The sequence below is a fragment of the Sciurus carolinensis genome, chromosome 9 (genome assembly GCF_902686445.1).
Source record: "Sciurus carolinensis chromosome 9, mSciCar1.2, whole genome shotgun sequence".
NCBI lineage: Eukaryota > Metazoa > Chordata > Mammalia > Rodentia > Sciuridae > Sciurus > Sciurus carolinensis.
In genome coordinates this window covers 73,637,504-73,655,891 of record NC_062221.1, presented here as the reverse complement: position 1 = coordinate 73,655,891, position 18,388 = coordinate 73,637,504, and the positions used below count along the sequence as shown (strand labels likewise).

The 18,388-nt window shown below is 38.5% G+C and overlaps 1 protein-coding gene across 1 annotated transcript in view; it reads left to right on the top strand.

The window, feature by feature from the left end:
- Positions 1-18,388, top strand: part of Arhgap31 (Rho GTPase activating protein 31) — a 104,237-nt gene that overhangs the window by 58,448 nt on the left and 27,401 nt on the right. The window contains exons 2-3 of the mRNA XM_047564184.1: positions 9,646-9,748; positions 12,241-12,385. Coding sequence (XP_047420140.1) covers positions 9,646-9,748; positions 12,241-12,385 — 248 coding nt within the window. The remainder of the gene's footprint in view (positions 1-9,645; positions 9,749-12,240; positions 12,386-18,388) is intronic.

Sequence of the window (18,388 nt, the reverse complement as noted above, 5' to 3'; positions counted from 1 at the left end):
TAGTGGTCTTCCCACTCACAGACCTGCCCTCTGAGGAGGAGGGCTTGAGTCAGGGCAGGTAGAGGGGCTTGCTTCATTCCCCAGCACAGGGTGCCAGTGAAAAAGCCTGGGCTCTGGAGTCAGGCCAAGCTGGGTTTGCATCCCCACTCGGCATCTGCCAGCAGTGTGATGTGGGGCAACTCACCCAATCTCTCCAAAAATCAGCTTTCCCATTTTCAAAATGGAGGTGGTTTTACCTGGTTCATGGTTGGCTATGACTGTAGAATAGAGAGAGCTGAGAAACCAGCAAACAAGTAAATGGAGCAGCCTGAGCCGTGCCTGATGGTTCTAGGTGTTTTCTTTTTTGAAGGAACCAGATATCAGAGGAGCACAGAAAACCCATCTGGAGAAAATGGTCAGTCTCCTCTTCAGCAAGACAATTTTTTAATCTTCTTTTTTTTACTTGTTCTAATTAGTGCTACGTGACAGTAGAATGCATTTTAACACATCATACATAAATGGAGTACAACTTCTCATTCTTTTGGTTGTACATGGTGTAGAGTTATACGGGTTGTGTAATCATATATGCACATGATTCATTCTATCATTCCTACCCCCAGACCTCCTACCCTCCCTTCACTCCCCTCTGTCTAATCCAAAGTACCTCTCTTCTTCACTAGCCACCCCCCTTATTGTGAATTAGCATTCACATATCAGAGAAAACATTCAACTTTTTGTTCCTTGAGATTGGCTTATTTCACTTAGCATGATATTCTTCAACTCCATCCATTTACCAGCAAATGCCATAATTTCATTGTTCTTTAAGGCTGAGTAATATTCCACTGTGTATATATGCCACATTTTCTTTATCCATTCATCCGTTGAAGGGTATCTAGGTTGTTCTGTAGTTTAACTATTGTGAATTGTGCTGATGTGGCTGCACCACTGTCGTATGCTGATTTTAAGTCCTTTGGGTATAAACCTAGGAGTGGGTAACTGGGTCAAATGGAAGTTCCATTCGAAGTTTTCTGAGGAATCTCCATTCTGCCTTCCATAGTGGTTGCACCAATTTGCAGTCCCACCAGCAATATGAAAGTACCTTTTTCCCCACATCATCATCAAAATTTATTGTTGCTTGTATTCTTGATAATTGTCATTCTGACTAGAGTGAGATGAAATCTCAGGGTAGTTTTGATTTGCATTTCTCTAATTGCTAGAGATGTTGAACATTTTTTCATATATTTGTTCACTTCTGTGAAGTGTCTGTTCAGTTCCTTAGTGCATTTATTGATTGGGTTATTTGGAGGTTTTTGTGTTAAGTTTTTTAAGTTCTTTATATTCTGGGGATTAATGCTGTGTCTGAGCATTGTGTGTGGTAAAGATTTTCTCCCATTCTGTAGGCTCTCTCTTCACATTTTTGATCATTTCCTTTGCTGTGAAGAAGCTTTTTAGTTTGATTCCATCCCATTTATTGATCCTTGATTTTACTTCGTGGCAAGACAATTTGAGTGCTTGTGTTTCCAAGGCTAATCTAGATGAGTAAGACACAAAGCTGTCCAAAGGGGTTCACAGCTCAGTAACAGAGAAAACAAGAAATGGGAACATCTTGCAACTAGTGCCAGACACAGAGGAGGCTTGCAGTAGATTTTCTTTGGAATTGAATTTATGAAAAATTTTTGGAAAAGGTAACATACTCTTATAGGTCAAAATTCAAAAGCACAAAAGAATATACAGTGAGAAGTGGGGCTATTTCCTAGCCCCAGTCCTCCAGTTCCTTTTCCTGTAGGTATCTGAATTTATTACTTTCTTTCATATTCTTCCACTATATTGAATGCATATACAAACAAACACACGTACCTATTCTTTTATTCTCTCTTTTAAAAAAAGAAATATGCTAGCATACCTTTGTGTTGGTCTGCAGGGGAGATGGGCACCACCTCTGGATGGCAATTTGACAATATTGCTCAAAATAACAAATACCTTTGGTCCAGTGGTTTTCCTAGGAATTTGTTCTGCATATATCTTAGTATATCTTTATGCTTAACAATATAGTTTGAAAACAGTTCTATGTCAGTACATGAGTTTTCTCATTCTTTTAAATGACTATTCCACCATATTATGAATGTCCATTATCTATGCTAATGTTCCATCATTGATATTAGAGATTTTCTATTAATGGACAATCTTATGCTATTGCAAAAATGCTGCAATGAATCATCTTGTATATTGTTATTTAACACATATATGAGAATATCTATAGGATAAATTCCTAGAAGAGGAACCAGTGGGTCAACAGGTATATGAATGTGTCACTTTGAAAGATATTGTCAAATTGCCCTCCAGAGATGGTAACCATCTCTCCAGCTACCAGCAATGTATTTCCCTTAGGCTTGCCAGTGCATTCTATTATCAAACTTACGCATTTCTGTCAATCTGAGAAGTGAAAAATAATAATGTTTAAATAATGTGGAATTGCAGTTAAATTGAATGTACACATTTCTAGAGAGAAGGCACCAGAGAGATGAGCACATGGAGGAAGGAGAACCTAGTTGTGCGGAAGAAGGCTTTGGAGAGAGGGTGAAAGCCAGTGGGAAGAGGTGTCCAGCAGAGAAGAGGCAGTGGGCTGGGGCTGGGGAACACCCCTGGGCCAGGGAAGTGGGACGGCCCAGAGCATGTTCAGGAAGCGGCAGCTGTTGAGTGTGGCTACAGCACAGCCCTCCTGGGTGGGTGAGAGGGAGGAAGAGTCCAGTGGCCAGTGCTGAACAACAAGATGAGAGTGGCCAGATTGTGAAGAACTTATAGCTTCCTGCTATAGTCAGACTCGATTCTCTTGAATGGTGAACCATGGGAGATGATTAGGCAGGAGAACAACAAAACCAAATCTCTGTTTTCAAAAAGATAAAATTTAGTCTCTGCTATAGGAACTCAAGAGGAAACATTTCCCCCCTCCCCAAGATGATTTGAAAGTGAAATAATAATAAACCCATTGCTTCGATCCCTATGGGAAAAATGAGGGAAGTATTAACATTCCTCACTCCCTTTTTCCTTTTTCTCCTGGGAGAAGGTTATACTTGAGCTCTTTATGGATGACTTCTATCTAGTAATTCTCAAAAGAGTGGTTCCACAAATGTTCTGAGATGGATAATGGCTTAGTTTCCCAAATGACAGTACTCTTGAATTTTTATGTTCTGATCAATAATAATAAGGAATAGTATGTTACATATAATGTCATTTTTATGTATGTGAATAATGAACCCAAGGATGTAGACAGACTATCTACATCAGAAACCAACTTTTCTCCTGATACCAAAAACAGAAGCAACAATGACAAAATATATAAATTGGACCTCATTAAAATTTAAAACTTCTGTGCCTCAAAGAAGACCATAAATATGTACAAAGTGTTTTGTCAATGAAAAATTAAATAAATTTTTTTAAAACTATAAAAACCACCCACAGCATCAAAGAAAATATTTGTCAATTATATATCTAATGAGGCTTTCATATCCAAAATATATGAAGAACTCTTATGAATCAACAAAAAGACAAGTAACTTGATTAAAAATGGACAAAGGATCTGAATAGACATTCTCCAAAGAAGATACACAAATGGCCAATAAGCACATAAAAAATGTTTAACATCATTAGTCATCAAAGAAATGCAAATCAAAACCACAATAAATACCAATTCACACCCACCAGGATGACTATAATAAAAAAAAAAAAGATAGACAAGGAGTGTTGACAAGGATATAGAGAAATTGGAACACTCAAATATTCGCTGGTGGGAATGTAAAATGGCACAGCTGCTTTTGGAGAACAATTTGGCAGTACCTCAAAAGTTATGCAGAGTTATCATGTGACCCAGCTATTCCACTTCTGCATATATGTCCAAGAAAATTAGAAACATATGTCCACACAACAACTTGTATATGAAGGTCCATAGCAGCATTATTCATAAGACCCCAAACATGGAAACAACTCAAACTTCCATCAGCTGATGAATGGATAACACAATGAGGATATTATTTGGATTATTCAGCTGCAAAAATGAGTGAAGTCCTGACACATGCTTCAACATGAAGGGCCTTGAAAACATTATGCCACGTGAAATAAACCAATTACGAGGGCTGTATAATTTTGGATTCTGTATATATGAAATGTCTAGAACAGGCAAATCCACAGAAACAAAAAGTTGATCAGTTGATCAGGGGCTTACAGAGAGGGAAGAATCAGTACTAACTAATAAGGAGTATTAGGTTTCTTTTTGGGGTGATGAAAATGTTCTGGAATTAGTGCGATAGTTGTTTAACTTGTAAATATACTAAAAAACACTTACTGGTACCCTTTAAGAGGGTGAATTTATTACAATGAACTTAAATTGCAATTTTCTTCACTACTGGATTGGACTTGGGGACATTCTCCCACTGAGCTATACCCCAGCTCAATTTTGAGAGAGATCTTGCTAAGTACCCAGGTTGGCCTTGAACTTGAGATCCTCAAGCCTCCCAAGTCCCTGGGATTTCAGGCATGAGCCACCAAGCCCAGCCATCTTAACTTAAAGAAATTTTTTCTCCAAGAGGGCTGGCTAAAGCCCCAATATATTTAAATTTTTTTTCCTTACAAAATAAAAAGTAGTTCTTTGTTTTTGTTACTTGTACAGAAAATATTGTATGTATTTTGTTAAATAAATACCAGAAAATTTCAAGATTTTCTTTAATTCCCTGTCAGGCCAAGAGGGAAAAAATTGAAAGAAGTTAAAGGAAGTTAAAGGGGAAATTGAACCATGACCTGGAGGCAGGAAAAGCCATGGGGAGACTGGAAGGAACATGGAATGGTGATATAGAGGAAGAGGGACAGGGAAAAGATGGGAGGGGCATGAAGAACAGGGGCCAGCAGAGAGACAAGCCACAGCGTGCTACAGTGACAGCTCTTAGATTTCTGGTGGATGGAGGGGGAACTTCTAGGAAGTTCTGCACTGACAACCCAGAGTAATGGAGAAGGCCTTTAAATCCTTTCTGCATCTCTTGGGAAAATGCCAGAGAGGGCTCCCCAACATTGCTTAAAATCCCCCCTTCTCTCTCACATACACATTGCAGTAGATTCTCAAAGGATCTCTTCCCTGTGCAGAGTCTCCTCTCCCCACTACAGCCCCTCTCCCCTTAGGTATCATTATTCTTCACCCACAGGTGGCTCTTGGTCCTTTTCTATTACCTCAAACAAATTAATAAACATATTCATCGTGTCCCAGAGTTCCCTCAGACCCCTTCCTCATCCCTAGCTCTTGCCTCTTCTTTGCTTTCTCTTACTATAAATTAGTTTGCATTTTCTCCAGTTTTATATAAATAGAATCACACAGAATATGTTCTTTTATGGACTGGTTTCTGTCACTCAGCCTAATGTCTTTGAGATGCACCTTGTAATTGCTGAATAGTATTCCATTGTATACGTGCACCACAGACTTGACTTTGAAGGTCAGGAATATAAGACCCAGAGAAGGAATGAAATCTGACCAATACAAGACCTGAAGAAAATCCAGGGCAGGGCCAGGCAGGAAAGGTGCCCATTTCCCTGAAACAAAAATGCAGTTTAATGCACTATGAAAGAATGTGACTGTATGACTACATGAATGACCAAATGAAATTATGCTTGTTCTAATCTCTGTCTCCAGTTCTGACCAAGTCCCAGCCACACAGAGAACTGAGACAACTTACAGAAGCAAATCTTCTGGGGAGTGGGGGACTCAGAAATGATTTGACTGCTGGCCTTTTCTGCATCAAACCCTTGAAGAGTTAGGAACTGAGGAGAGTGTCCTAAACTATTAATAAGCGCAAAATGTCTTTTGGTTGCATTGGGTTAGATCAAATGAGACGAAAGGACTTTATAATGTTTCATGAACCATAAAGCCTAAATCAAGGGTAAGATTTTTTTTTCCTTTCCATCAGGAATCACCTCAAGATGTATTTTATGCTCAGATTAAAATTTAACTTTTAAGATTACTGATCCAGGAAAAACTAAACAAAACCAGAAAGTGGGGAGTAGTTAGAGAACCATCAGTGAAACAATTCAAAGAGATAATAATATTATATTATAATCAGCAACTGTGTGTACCTCTGTAGGAGGAGACTTAAAGTTCTGTGGGCCCAGGAAAAATCCCACAGAAGAATCTCTGTGACTTCAACCTTCAGTGTCACTCCTTCCCATGCCTAAATTGACAATAGAGCTTTCTTTCCATCTATATCTACTCAGCTATTTTGTAACAAGCTCCTATCCTGCTTCAGAATCCTCTGGTGACCCAAATCTGGTTGGACCTTGGGAACAATAGTCTAAAGAATTCTGAGACTTTGTGACTAAACTCCTAGTAGCCCCTGCAACACCCACCTCCAGTACTATCTTTAGACTCTTGCTGCCTTAAGTGTGCGCTGCAGATTGACAGTACCCATATCACCTGGGAATATGTTAGAAATGCAAATTCTCAACATTTCCTCCACCCACTTTCCTACTGAATTGGAATATGCATGTTAATAAGATCCCCAGGTAATGTGTTTGCACATCAAAGTATGAGAAGTTCTGGTCTAGATGTGATTCTTCAACTTTCAAGTGCGTCAGGATTCCTGGAGGATGCCTTGGCTGGCTACAGAGACCTAACCCAGTAAGCACAGTCTGAGAACCACTGCTCTAGCTGATTGCACAGAGGTGAAATGAATCCTTCCCATTGTGAGCATGGTGGAGAATCCCTATACCTTCCAACTCAGCCCCAGTGAGAATCCAGGAAAGCTAGCACTCCACAGGGACTGGGTCCATGGCCTCTTCCCTTGCGTTGTTTTGCTGCTGCCACCTGCTCAAACAGAACTGTGGACAAGAGGTTCTAGGGCCTCTGTACCAAAGCCAGAGTAAATGGAATGTGTTTTCCCCACCTTTAAAACAAACAGAGCCTGAGGTGCTGGTGCTGAGAGGTAGGATACCAGGAGGTCCCTTTCTGATGACAGGCTAGGACAAGTTGATGACGCTGCACTGCCCCTTTTCTGGAGTGTTCTTTATGAAGACCTTTTAAGTCCAAGGCTTTTGTTTGAGTCCCGCTTGTGACTGCTGAGAGTTCTTAAGTTCACTGGTGCCCTGAACAGCACAACAGTCACACACCTCAGTACAAACTCCAAGTGCAGAGGCTGGGGGCTTACCTCAGTGGCTAGAGCTTGCCTAGCATGTGAGGCCCTGGGTTTAATCCTCAGCACCACAAAACAATGACCAAAAAAAAAAAAAAAAAAAACAGTGAAATAAAACTGTAAGTGCAAATGTCCCAGGCCAAGCATGACACCCAGACACCCAAATCACAATCTCTGTACACTTGATTCCTACTGCCTTTGTGCTACAAAGATACACCTAAGTGCACAAAAAAGAGATCCTAAAGAAGCAAAATTGTTCTCAAATAGAAACATTTATCAAAGGACACCATCCGAAAGAATAGAGATGAGATTTGACGGGTATGAGCCCATTGGATGGGAGGAGGCTAGCTGTTTTCACCAAGAAAACCAAATAATAAATTTGCATCCTTGATATGCTACACATAGAAATAGTAGTTGTCACTACTTTTTATATGTTTTTTATATACCTTTTTTAAGCTTTTTATATGCCAGGGTCTGTGCTAAATTATTTCAGTCCTAGCTATAAGTATGACAATTATCTTCATATTACAGATGTGGAAATTAAGAAACAGAATCATTATATATTTTACCCAAGGTTAGAAAGGCAGTTTGGCCTCCCAACATGCCTTAGCCGTAGATTACGTGTGGCCAGTTATAGAACAGGGTGGTGGTGGTGGTGGGAAGGGTCATCATTATTGTGCACAGGAGGGATTTGTGTGTGTGTGTGTGTGTGTGTGTGTGTGTGTGTGTGTGTTCTTTTAAGCATGGGAACTCTTTATTTGCATAAGGATAGGAGACAAAATCTTACCAAGAACCTTATTTTCTGAAGACAGATTCAATTGCAGCTTTTCTCACTGAAACCAGGCAGAAGCTCTAGGCCCCGGGCCTACTTCCACACACTGTGTTCACTCATACCAAGTGTTTCTATCTCTGTAGTCTCTGGCCAATAATACCAATCCCAAATCCACTCCCGGACCTCTTTGCACATGGGTTAACTGAGAGGCTTCTCCCCAGTTTTAGTCATGGAGGATAGAATAAGATCAAAACATGGGTGTGTCCCCAAAGAGAATGGCTCTTGGCCCATACAACCTTTGAGGGATGGACAGAATACTTTAAGTATGATGAATGTTATTGAGTACTTTGAAGCACATGGGAGGGGGAGCTTGGAAAGCATTATAATAGAGAATTCAAGTATAGAATGAAAAATCTGCACACCTGGTGTCTTCCCACACAATGGTCCAGTCCAGTTTGGAATTATGTGTAGGTGTGAATCTGTGCAATAAGCACTAATGAATTGGTGTTAGTCTAATCCAAGAAAATAATGGGTTGGATAGTAGTGAGGATATAAGCACAGCATTTGCCCAGGCCTTAGCTCATGGAGCCTACCTCGGCTCTAGGCCTCCAGGAAACACTGAAGACTTAGTGTGAGGGTCGGGTTGTTCCCTACCAAACCACTATTCACTTCTCTCTCACACGGGAGACTCAGATGGACCTGTCCAGGGACCCAAATGGCAAGTGACTTGCTGTTCTCTCTGTATATCTAAAAGGACTGTGTCTATTTTCTGGGTCACTAAACTGGCTGAGTCCCTCAAGGTCAGCCCTAAGGACAGAACTGTACTGCCAGGCTCATCTGCCAGGGCTCTAAACCTAAAAAGTGGCAGGAATCCAAGAGGCTGCGCCAGTCCCTTTCATGTGGTCCACTTAAGTCGATGACTAGAAGGAAGAGGCAGGGGTTCTCACCTTTAAAAGGATATTTTAGCACTTTAATCTTTAAATCACTTTTGCCATTGGAGCAGATTTTTTTCCAGTCATTTTTCCTGTTTCTTCTTTCTTCTTTCCTTTTTTTAAAACATAACTGAACTCGTTGTATATTCAATTTTGTGACTTATTTTTCTTTTACCTACTTGCAAGCACTTTTCTTCCCATGCATGAACTGCTTTTCATACTAGTAATGGTGAGTGAGTTAAATAAACTTACCTGTCTTGGCTCCTTTGTGTGTAAAATAAGGGAGTGGTTCTCCAATTTTAGCTTGCATCAGAATTACCAACAGGTACTCTGCTTATTAAAACATAGACTGCTGGGCCCCACCCCCAGAATTTGAATCAATAGGACTGAAGGGGGATCAGATATTTGTATGTCCAACAAATGCTCAGGGGATGATGATGATGGTGACCAGGAAACCACACCAGTGGTCACTGATAGAGAACCAGTAAAATGAGGAGATTCAGTTGTGGAATTTCCAAAATCACCTCTGGCATCAGACATCTAAATTTTTGCATATTTTTCATATTCTCAAAAAAAAAACCTCTTAAAACACATGAGTTTTTTAGGTTTTATCAAAACTATGATTTTTTAAAATATAAAAGGTCTCTCACCTACTACTTGTAAGTAATTATTTCCATTTGTAGCTTATGTGAGTTCCATACTTATTCCTCTTTGAAGATACCAAGATTTTTAAAAGGATATCCATAAAGGACAGTCAGATCGACATCTAACACTTTGTTTTTTCTTTTCTTTTACATAGTTCCATATGTGTTGAAAAGCTGTGCGGAGTTTATAGAGACTCACGGCATTGTGGATGGAATCTATCGACTTTCAGGAGTCACCTCAAACATACAACGGCTAAGGTAAACGAAAAGAAAGCCCCAGAATTCTCCCATGATCCTTCCTCTGTCCACACCTCTGTCAGCAGGGGTTGGGAGTACTGAAAACCTGAAGGCATGGTGGGAACAGTGGTGGTAGCCAGAGATCAAATACTACTTTCAGATGCCCAGTGTTCTTAATCTAAGGAGGAAGCTCCCCAGCCTGAGGAAATTCTTTTCAGCTAAAGCCCCTAGGGTTTTGAATCTGTTTATTTGTCTTGAGCAAGGTTTAGTCTTGGGCAGATTTGATAACTCAAATGATCTGAATGACAAGTTAGGAAAACATGATGTACTATCATTCCCTTGCCTACCCAGAAGCTTGGTTAGATCAGGTCTCCTTATGTAGTGTTTGAAACTGGGGGATGGCTGTGTTTTCCAGTTAGCACACATTTGATATATCACTGGATCAAGAAAGCAGAAGTCTACATAACTGTACATTTCTTTGATGCTGGCATTTTAATAATTACTAATGGGGGCTGGGGTTGTGGCTCAATGGTAGAGTGCTTGCCTCTACCTCTATGTGTAAGGGATGGGTTCAGTTCTCAGCACTACGTATAAATAAATGAATAAAATAAAGGTTCATCAACAACTAAAATATATATATAATATATATATATATAAATTGCTAATTAATAAACCATTTCTAATTCTATGCGTATATCCTAAACATTTAAAAGAAATTTCTATCACATTAAGAGGGCCAAAACCTTTAAATACAACACAGATATATTTGTAGAGTATATGTAGCATATTGTTAAAGTAAAGCCAGTTTTAAATGAAAAAGAATTTGCCATCACCAAAGTGTCTTTCCAAAATACCAATACTGGGTAGTGCATATATAGAGTATATATTAAAGTAAATATTTTTCTGTGACTACAGCAATAAGTTTATGTATTATGCATATTATTTTTAATGCCAAAAGCAACTTCACTTGGTGGTTATTTTTATTTATTTATAATATGTTTGTTTTATAAATGTAGACTTTTTAAAAATTTTCTTTTTATAAGATTAATATGTAAATAAATAGGTTATGTAGATAACTCAGTTTTCTTCTTCTTCCTATTTGGGTTCTGTCCCTCCCCTCCAAATCTCACTTAAAATTAAACTTTACCAAAGGAATAAAACATCCTTTTTATTCCTGGAGAAACAATGACTGTTAAGAAAAATAATAGGTTGATTGCAACCATGGATTTTAATGACTCTACCTGTTTACATCATTCTACTCATGTGCCCTTTTTTAGATTTATTTTTTAAAAAAAGAAGTACTTTTTGTTTTCCCTCATGGTGCTGGGAATTGAACCCAGGGTCTCCCATATGCTAGGCTAGTGCTCTCCCACTGAGCTACACCCCCAGTCTCTAACAGCAGGTAGTTCTTAATGGTTTACTCTTAACTCTGAAATATACTACCCAGTATTGTTATTTTGGAAAGACACTTTGGTGATGGCAAATTCTTTTTCACTTCAGACTGGCCTTACTTTAACAAGGGAAATTCTAGGTTAAATAAACAAGCTCTACATTATTTTCCTGTTCTCTTAAAAGAACACACACCTGTGGATCTGTGAATCCATGAAGCCATGGCGCAGCTTTCCTTTCAAGGCCCCATCACTTGCTTTCAGGTTCTGATGGCATCAGAGATTCCCTTGCCCTTTTTTAAGGGGACAGAACTGCAATACAGAATGTGCAGTGGACTGTTTGGAGAATGCTGGTTCTGAGAGTCTGCTGCCTTCGTCACTCCCTTACTGACCGAGTGAATACTTTCAAGAAGCCTAGCTTCTCTATTAAAACTCAAATTCATCATTTTTAAACCAATTTTTAACTTCTAAATGCATATTATTTGAGGCAGTGTATTCATGTAACCTTTTTAGGAAATGTTTTCTAATTATAAACCAGGCCTGGAGTCAGATGATGTTCCAGACATCCCACTATGGATTAAGATATTTATAAGCTCGTCTATTCCATAGAAGTCACCATCAGGTAGCCTCAAAGGTTCCATTGAGCATCAATGAGATAGTTGATTAAGGTTTTCAAGCCTTGGGGCTGAGTATCCAAATAAACAAGTTTGTGACATGAATATATGGAGATGAATGATAATGAACTGACCCACCCTGGTTTTGCTCTCTCTTATAAGAAAGGGAATTTCATTTGAGCAATGTCTTGGAAAAACTGAAATCTCAATAGGCCCTTTTGGCAAATTGTTTTCATATTTCCCCATGCTAATAATCGAGATTGTAGATAGAATGCCACAGGAAATCCACTTGTAAATGAGCTTTATGTCTTTCCAATCGCAGCAAGTTTTGCAAGGAAGAGTCATACCTGAAGTTGAAGCCTTCCCATGGCTTTCTTGCTGAAGTAGATTCAAGGTCAAAAATACAGTTGGATCACATTGTAGGGTCTTTTTACCCTTAAGCTGCCAAGCAATTGCTGACATGGAACACATGTTCCCTGGGATTGTTATGTCTCTGTCTGTGTTGTTTCAGGCAAGAGTTTGGCTCAGATCAATGTCCAGATCTGACAAGGGAAGTGTACCTCCAGGACATCCACTGTGTGGGCTCACTCTGCAAGCTCTACTTTAGGGAGCTGCCCAACCCCCTCCTGACTTATGAGCTCTATGAGAAATTCACGGTGAGTGTTTGGATTTCCATCATGGTTGCCAGGTGGGATGCATGGATGGCCTAAGAAGAGTTTCAACTCTAAAATAACAATAATAGTACTCACCAGCTGGTTGACATTATCTTAGCAGGGTGATGGAAGTTGGATGGTATGGTGAGGAAAGTAAGGTAGTGGAACTGTTCGCTCAATTTTTCTTTCTTGGATTTTCAGAATCATGTTGTTTGTTTTAAGAGCTGAATTAAATTATCTCCATGTTTATTCAACTGATGTGCCTCATTGTATAGGGAGGAAACTGAGAACCAGAGAAGAGAAGTGGCTGGCCCAAGGTCACTCAGCAGAGGCAGGACAGGAACCTGAGATCCCTGATGCTATGCATGCACTGCTGGTTTATTTCCATCAGGCTGTTCTTTCTGTTTCTTTGGAGGGTTGGAGAAAAAGGTGAATGGGTAGGAGAGGGAGATAGAGCAAACAGAAGTCAAGAGGATAGGTCAGAAAGCTGGGAAGAGAAAAGAAACCGAGAAAAGCAGCCAAGAGGAAGCAGAGGAAAGGCCGTGAGTTGGGTTGGTAGGGAGGAAGAGCAAGAGCAAAACTCCTATCAAGGAGCTTATATGGTCATCAAATTGCACCCATGGGTAAGTTCAAAAGAGAATAAATACTTAAAGGATGTCTGTAGAAATACCATTAAAAATAGGACTTGAACATTGGGTTGCACGGATGGAAGTACACAGGAGGCAGAATCAGATTTACCCAAGGTTAGTGCTCTGCTAGCAAATGAGGGGAGAGGGAGACTTGAGAATATACCAGGGCACCATTGACACAACTGACCATGGAATTTAGTCTGGACAGAAAAGGAATGAGAGTATAAGGTGAAAAGTAATACTAAAGAGGTAGATGAAAGGATTATTCATTCAAGTGAGGTCAGTGGAGTGATGGAGAAGGGTAGTCACAGGGAGAAGTTTGAAACTGAGAATATGGAGGGGTTGCGATTATTATTAAGGACCAGATCTAAGTTCTCATTGTGGGAGGGGATCTTTCTCATAGCATCTGTAATTAACGTCTTTTTAAAATCTTTTTTCATGCCCAGTGCATGCTAGGCAAGTGCTCTACCAGGGAGCCATCCCCCAGTACCTTTGTATCTTTTTATTTTTATTTTTATTTTTGAGAAAGGTTCTTACCAAGTTGCCAGGCTGGCCTTGAGCTTGTGATCCTCCTCCCTCAGCCTCTCTAGTTGCTGGGATTAAAGGCATGTGCCACCCTCAGGTCCTGTAGTTTACTTATTTTGAGCATATGAAAAGTTCTTCAGTTTAAATGATAAAGGAATAAAAGAATGCTACTTCTTAAAAATCAGGTTTGGGTCTTTAAAATATGTACTTTAAAGTTTTCAGTGATACTGGGAAATACTCATAATGATAAATTGAAAAAAGACCCTGGTACACAGCTTTAATTTAAAAAAAAAAAAAGAGGATCAAAAGAAAGGATGTTTTAAAGACTAACACATTTTAGTGATGGGATTATACATAATTTCTCCTTGCTTCTCTACCCATTAACCTTCATAATTTTATCTACTAAAAAATACATGTTTTGATTTTGAAAAAGTCAAATCACAACACACACACACACACACACACACACACAAATTTGGTGTAAACATTGACCACTGCAGTAGTCAACACGTAGCAGCTGTTGTAGCGTTGTCTGTGGTTAGGGACCCCACTACTCCAGGTCTGAGGCAGAAGGTAGACGAGTCTCCAAACTGAAGGGCCAAGTCATCCACAAAGGCAACTCTTGCCCTTGGAACCACAGAGGAATTTTCCTGGGAACCAAGAGGAAAGGTTGGGAGCATCATTTGTGTTCCCAGATTATAATCAATGTCACTATTTGTATTTCCTCGTTTAAAAGAAATCAGAGTAATAGACAATTTGGGAAATGGAAGAAAGTAAAAAGGTCTCTCCTTAAGGACCAAAAAGTACAGTGTTGACATATTCTGTTTCCTTCAATCTTTTGTTCTTTGCATAGTATTTTTGTTGTGTTTTGTTTTCCCAGATCAAAATAAAGTTCATTGTAAAAATTAAAGTAATAGTATTTTAAAAAAAAATATAAAGGATAAGGTATAAATCACCTGTGGAAATCCCACACCCAGGCATATCTGCCATCTTCTCTCTCACTCTCTAGCTCTTGCGTGTGAGCCCCCTTTCTCTCTCTCTCTCTCTCTCTCTCTCTCTCTCTCTCTCTCTCTCTCTCTCTCTCACACACACACACACACACACACACACTTTTTCTTTTCAATTCAATATATTGCTGTTTTGAAACATTTTCATTTCAACAATGTGACCATCTTTTCATGTTAATAAATGTAGACACTATTGTCATGATTTCTTTTCTTTTCTTTTGGATTGGGGATTGAACCCAGGGGTGCTTAACCACTGAGCCACATCCCCAGCCCTTTTTAAATATTTTATTTAGAGACAGAGTCTCACTGAGTTACTTTGGCCTCGCTAAGTTGCAGAGATCTGGATTTCACAATCCTCCTGATGGACCATGATTTCTGAAACCAGTCTCCCACTGACAGAATTTAGGTTTTTGGTTTCTCAACACCTTGCTTTTATAAACACCATTGTAATAGATACTTATGCACATATATCTTTATATTTTTGTTTGTTTGTATCCTTAGGGAAAAATCACTGAAGCAGATTTGCTGAGTAAAGAGTTCTTACTTAAAATTCTGATCCATATTTCCAAACTGTCCTCCAGAGAAGTAGGAATGCACTTTCCCCCACAGCTTTGCCAATACTGATATTTTCCATTTGTTAAATTGTTTGCCATTCTGAATCAACTAAAAACAATACTTTATTGCTATTTTAATTGTAAGACTTCATTGTTTTCTACATATGTATGATCCTCATCAGTATAATAGTATCATCTTTGAACGTGATAGAATATCATTGTGTAAATGAATCAAGTGAGTCTACTTTCTTCTAACAGCTATCTCATTCTATTATAGTTGGAGGTTGATAGGAACTCTTGTCTAGAAACTTCAGTAATATGGTTTCTTCTTAGGTCTTATCTACAGCTAAGAACAAAACCCACATTTCTCTCTCCTTGCTCCTGTTCCCTGATAAGACTGGTCACTCTGTTCTCTCACAGCAATTGAAATATACAAAAGCAACATTTTGTCAACTTGTCTTCAAATTTGAAGGAAATGACATTGTACTTTTAGTGTATCGACACTAAAAAATAAAATAGTAATGTTTTGTTATGAGTTCTACAGAGGTAGGACCTAGCAAAGTTAACTATGTTGCAGAATTTATCATTTAATAGATTTCTTTGATCACAGTAATGAATATGATAATATAAACAACCTTCATTGATATGAAAATAGCTGTGTTACATTGTTATGCAGTCTCACGATAATTTATTTAAATCTACTTGCACAGCTGAAGTTGAATAATAGAATGGAATGAGCATTAGAAAAAATATTAGTGGAATAATAGTAATGATAATAGCTGCTATTTGTTGAGTGCTTACTACCTCATAAACTCACTGTAAGTATTATCTCATTCAATCCTCAAAATAATCCTATGGAGTAGCTTTTATTGTTTGTTATACAGACGAGTAAATTGAGGCTCAATGAGACTTGCCTGGAATGGTACAGGTGGTAAGCAAAGGTAAAGATTAAAATTCTCTCACGATTCCCATGCCACTTCTAAGCAGTAATCACTTAAATAGGTATTAAATAACACACTACATATGTATTATAACATCATAATAAGAGAAGTACTGAAGGAAGACTTCCATAAACAGCTAACTGTTGGGGAAGAGGAAACAAGTTGAATTACCATTTAGCAGATTTCAGGGTGTAGAAGAGTTCCCTAATAATAAAAGCAAAGGGAAAAAACTGCAAAAGACAAATTAAACCATTTGAACTATATGTACATTATTTTTTTCTACCTTAAAAACCACTTTAAGGTCTGGGGTTATAGCTCAGTGGTAGTGTGCTTGCCTAGCATGTGTGAGGCACTGGGTTCAATCCTCAGCACCACACAAAAATAAATAATATAAAGGTATTGTGTCCATTTACAACTAAAAATATTTTTTAAAAAATAAATACAGGTATAAAAAATAAAAACAAAATACACTAAATGGCTGGGGGTGTTAACTCAGTGGTAGAGCACTTACCTAGCATGTATGAGGCCCTGGGTTCAATCCCCAGTACTGCAAAAAAATAATTTAAGAAAAAAATACATTGGTAAAATTAAAAAGCTAGTGGCCAACTATAAAAACTATTTATAAGAAAATGACAGATTAATATCCTTTATATAGAACTCCTACTTATCAATAAAAAAATCAAGTAATATTCCTCTAAACAAATAAGCAAAGAACTTCAACAAATTTAGAGAAAAGTAGAATTATTTTTAAATTGCTGATTATTAGAATATTGCTTTTTTTTAAAATTTAAACATTACCATTTCATGCTGGTAAGCTTGTGATAAGACTGGCTTTTTATAGTTTTCTACTAGAAATATAAACTTGATGGACACTCCACAAAGTCACTAAAAATCACTGTCAAAGTTCCTAAAATGTTCATATTCTTTAATCTAATAAGTCTCTAATTAGGACTCCACTCTAGGGTAATAATCAGGTGTACAAACAAATAACTAATTTATAAACAATTTCATTGCAATGTTATATATAATATCCAAATTTTTTATTGTTAACTACATGTCTGCTAATAGAAGATGGATAAAATAAATAATAAATCTATTTTTTTAAAAACTGGGTAGCCAAGAAAAGTGATTTTTTTATGAATGTTTACTAGCCACAATAGAAAGTTGTGGGGAAAATCAGTATATGCAGCTAAATAGGAAATGATTCCAGTGTTCATATTTGGTGCTAAGAGGCCTGCGACAGACCACTTCTTTTATGCTTCCTGTGTAAATAGGTGGATAGTGGTTGTTTCTCAGTAGTGCAATAAGGGTGGGGTGGTTTTTTTTTTTGCAGATTTTATATTTTGGTTTTCAGGACATTATTAGTTTCCTGTAGTTGCTGTAATGAAGTACCACAAACTGGGTGACTGAACAGAAATTCATTTGCTCATTGTTCTGGAGGCCAGAAGTCTGAGACAAATTTCAGCAGGCTGAACCCCAGGTTTGGGCAGGGCCGGTGCTCCCTCCAGAGGCTCCAGAGAAAAATTCGTTCCTAGTTCTTCCCAGCTTCTGGTAGCTGTTGACATTCCTTGGCTGGCAGCCACATCACTCCCATCTCTGCCTCCAGGGTCACATTGCCTTTTCTTCTCACTGTGTCATTCTCCCTCCGCATCCTTCCCATAGGATTCCTAAACAGCCTTTAGGGCTCACCCAGATAGTCTCAGGTAATCTCCCCGCTCAAGGTCCTTACCTTAATCACATCTTTGAGGACTCTTTGTTCAAATATTTTAACATTTCCATGCTCCAAGGATTAGGGCCTTGTGTCCTTGGGAGCTATTATTCAATCTGCCACATTACACTTTATTTTTATCAGAAAAAAAAATATACCATTCATTTTAGGAAAATTCAGTTTTGTTCAGATCAGTCAAGCTAAAATTCTTAGGAAATTTGCTGATGTGGTGTTTTTAGGGGAGGCACTATAATTACGTGTTTATATTGAAACCGTTTCTTTATGTATCAGTTTCCCTCATTAAATGTAAGCTCCTGAGCACAGAAATGATTTTACTAGTTAGTGTGTTTCTTTTCCTTGCTCTCCAGCTATTGGAAAATGTGGTAAATATTACTTAGTAAATGTTTGCTAACAGGTGTATTGACCCCCACACATCATCTGAATGTCACTCAAAGCAATCAACTAGTGCCTGAGATCAAGATGATTGTGAAGGGGCCAGTGGCTACTTTAACACTGAACGTTTCATGTCAGCAGAAACCCTTCAATCAGGCAACCAGGTCACCCTTCCAGGAGCCCAAAGTTTAGGGGAACTACCTCAGCAAGGCTAATACTTAATCACGATGGAAAGTGGTCCTAAGATGG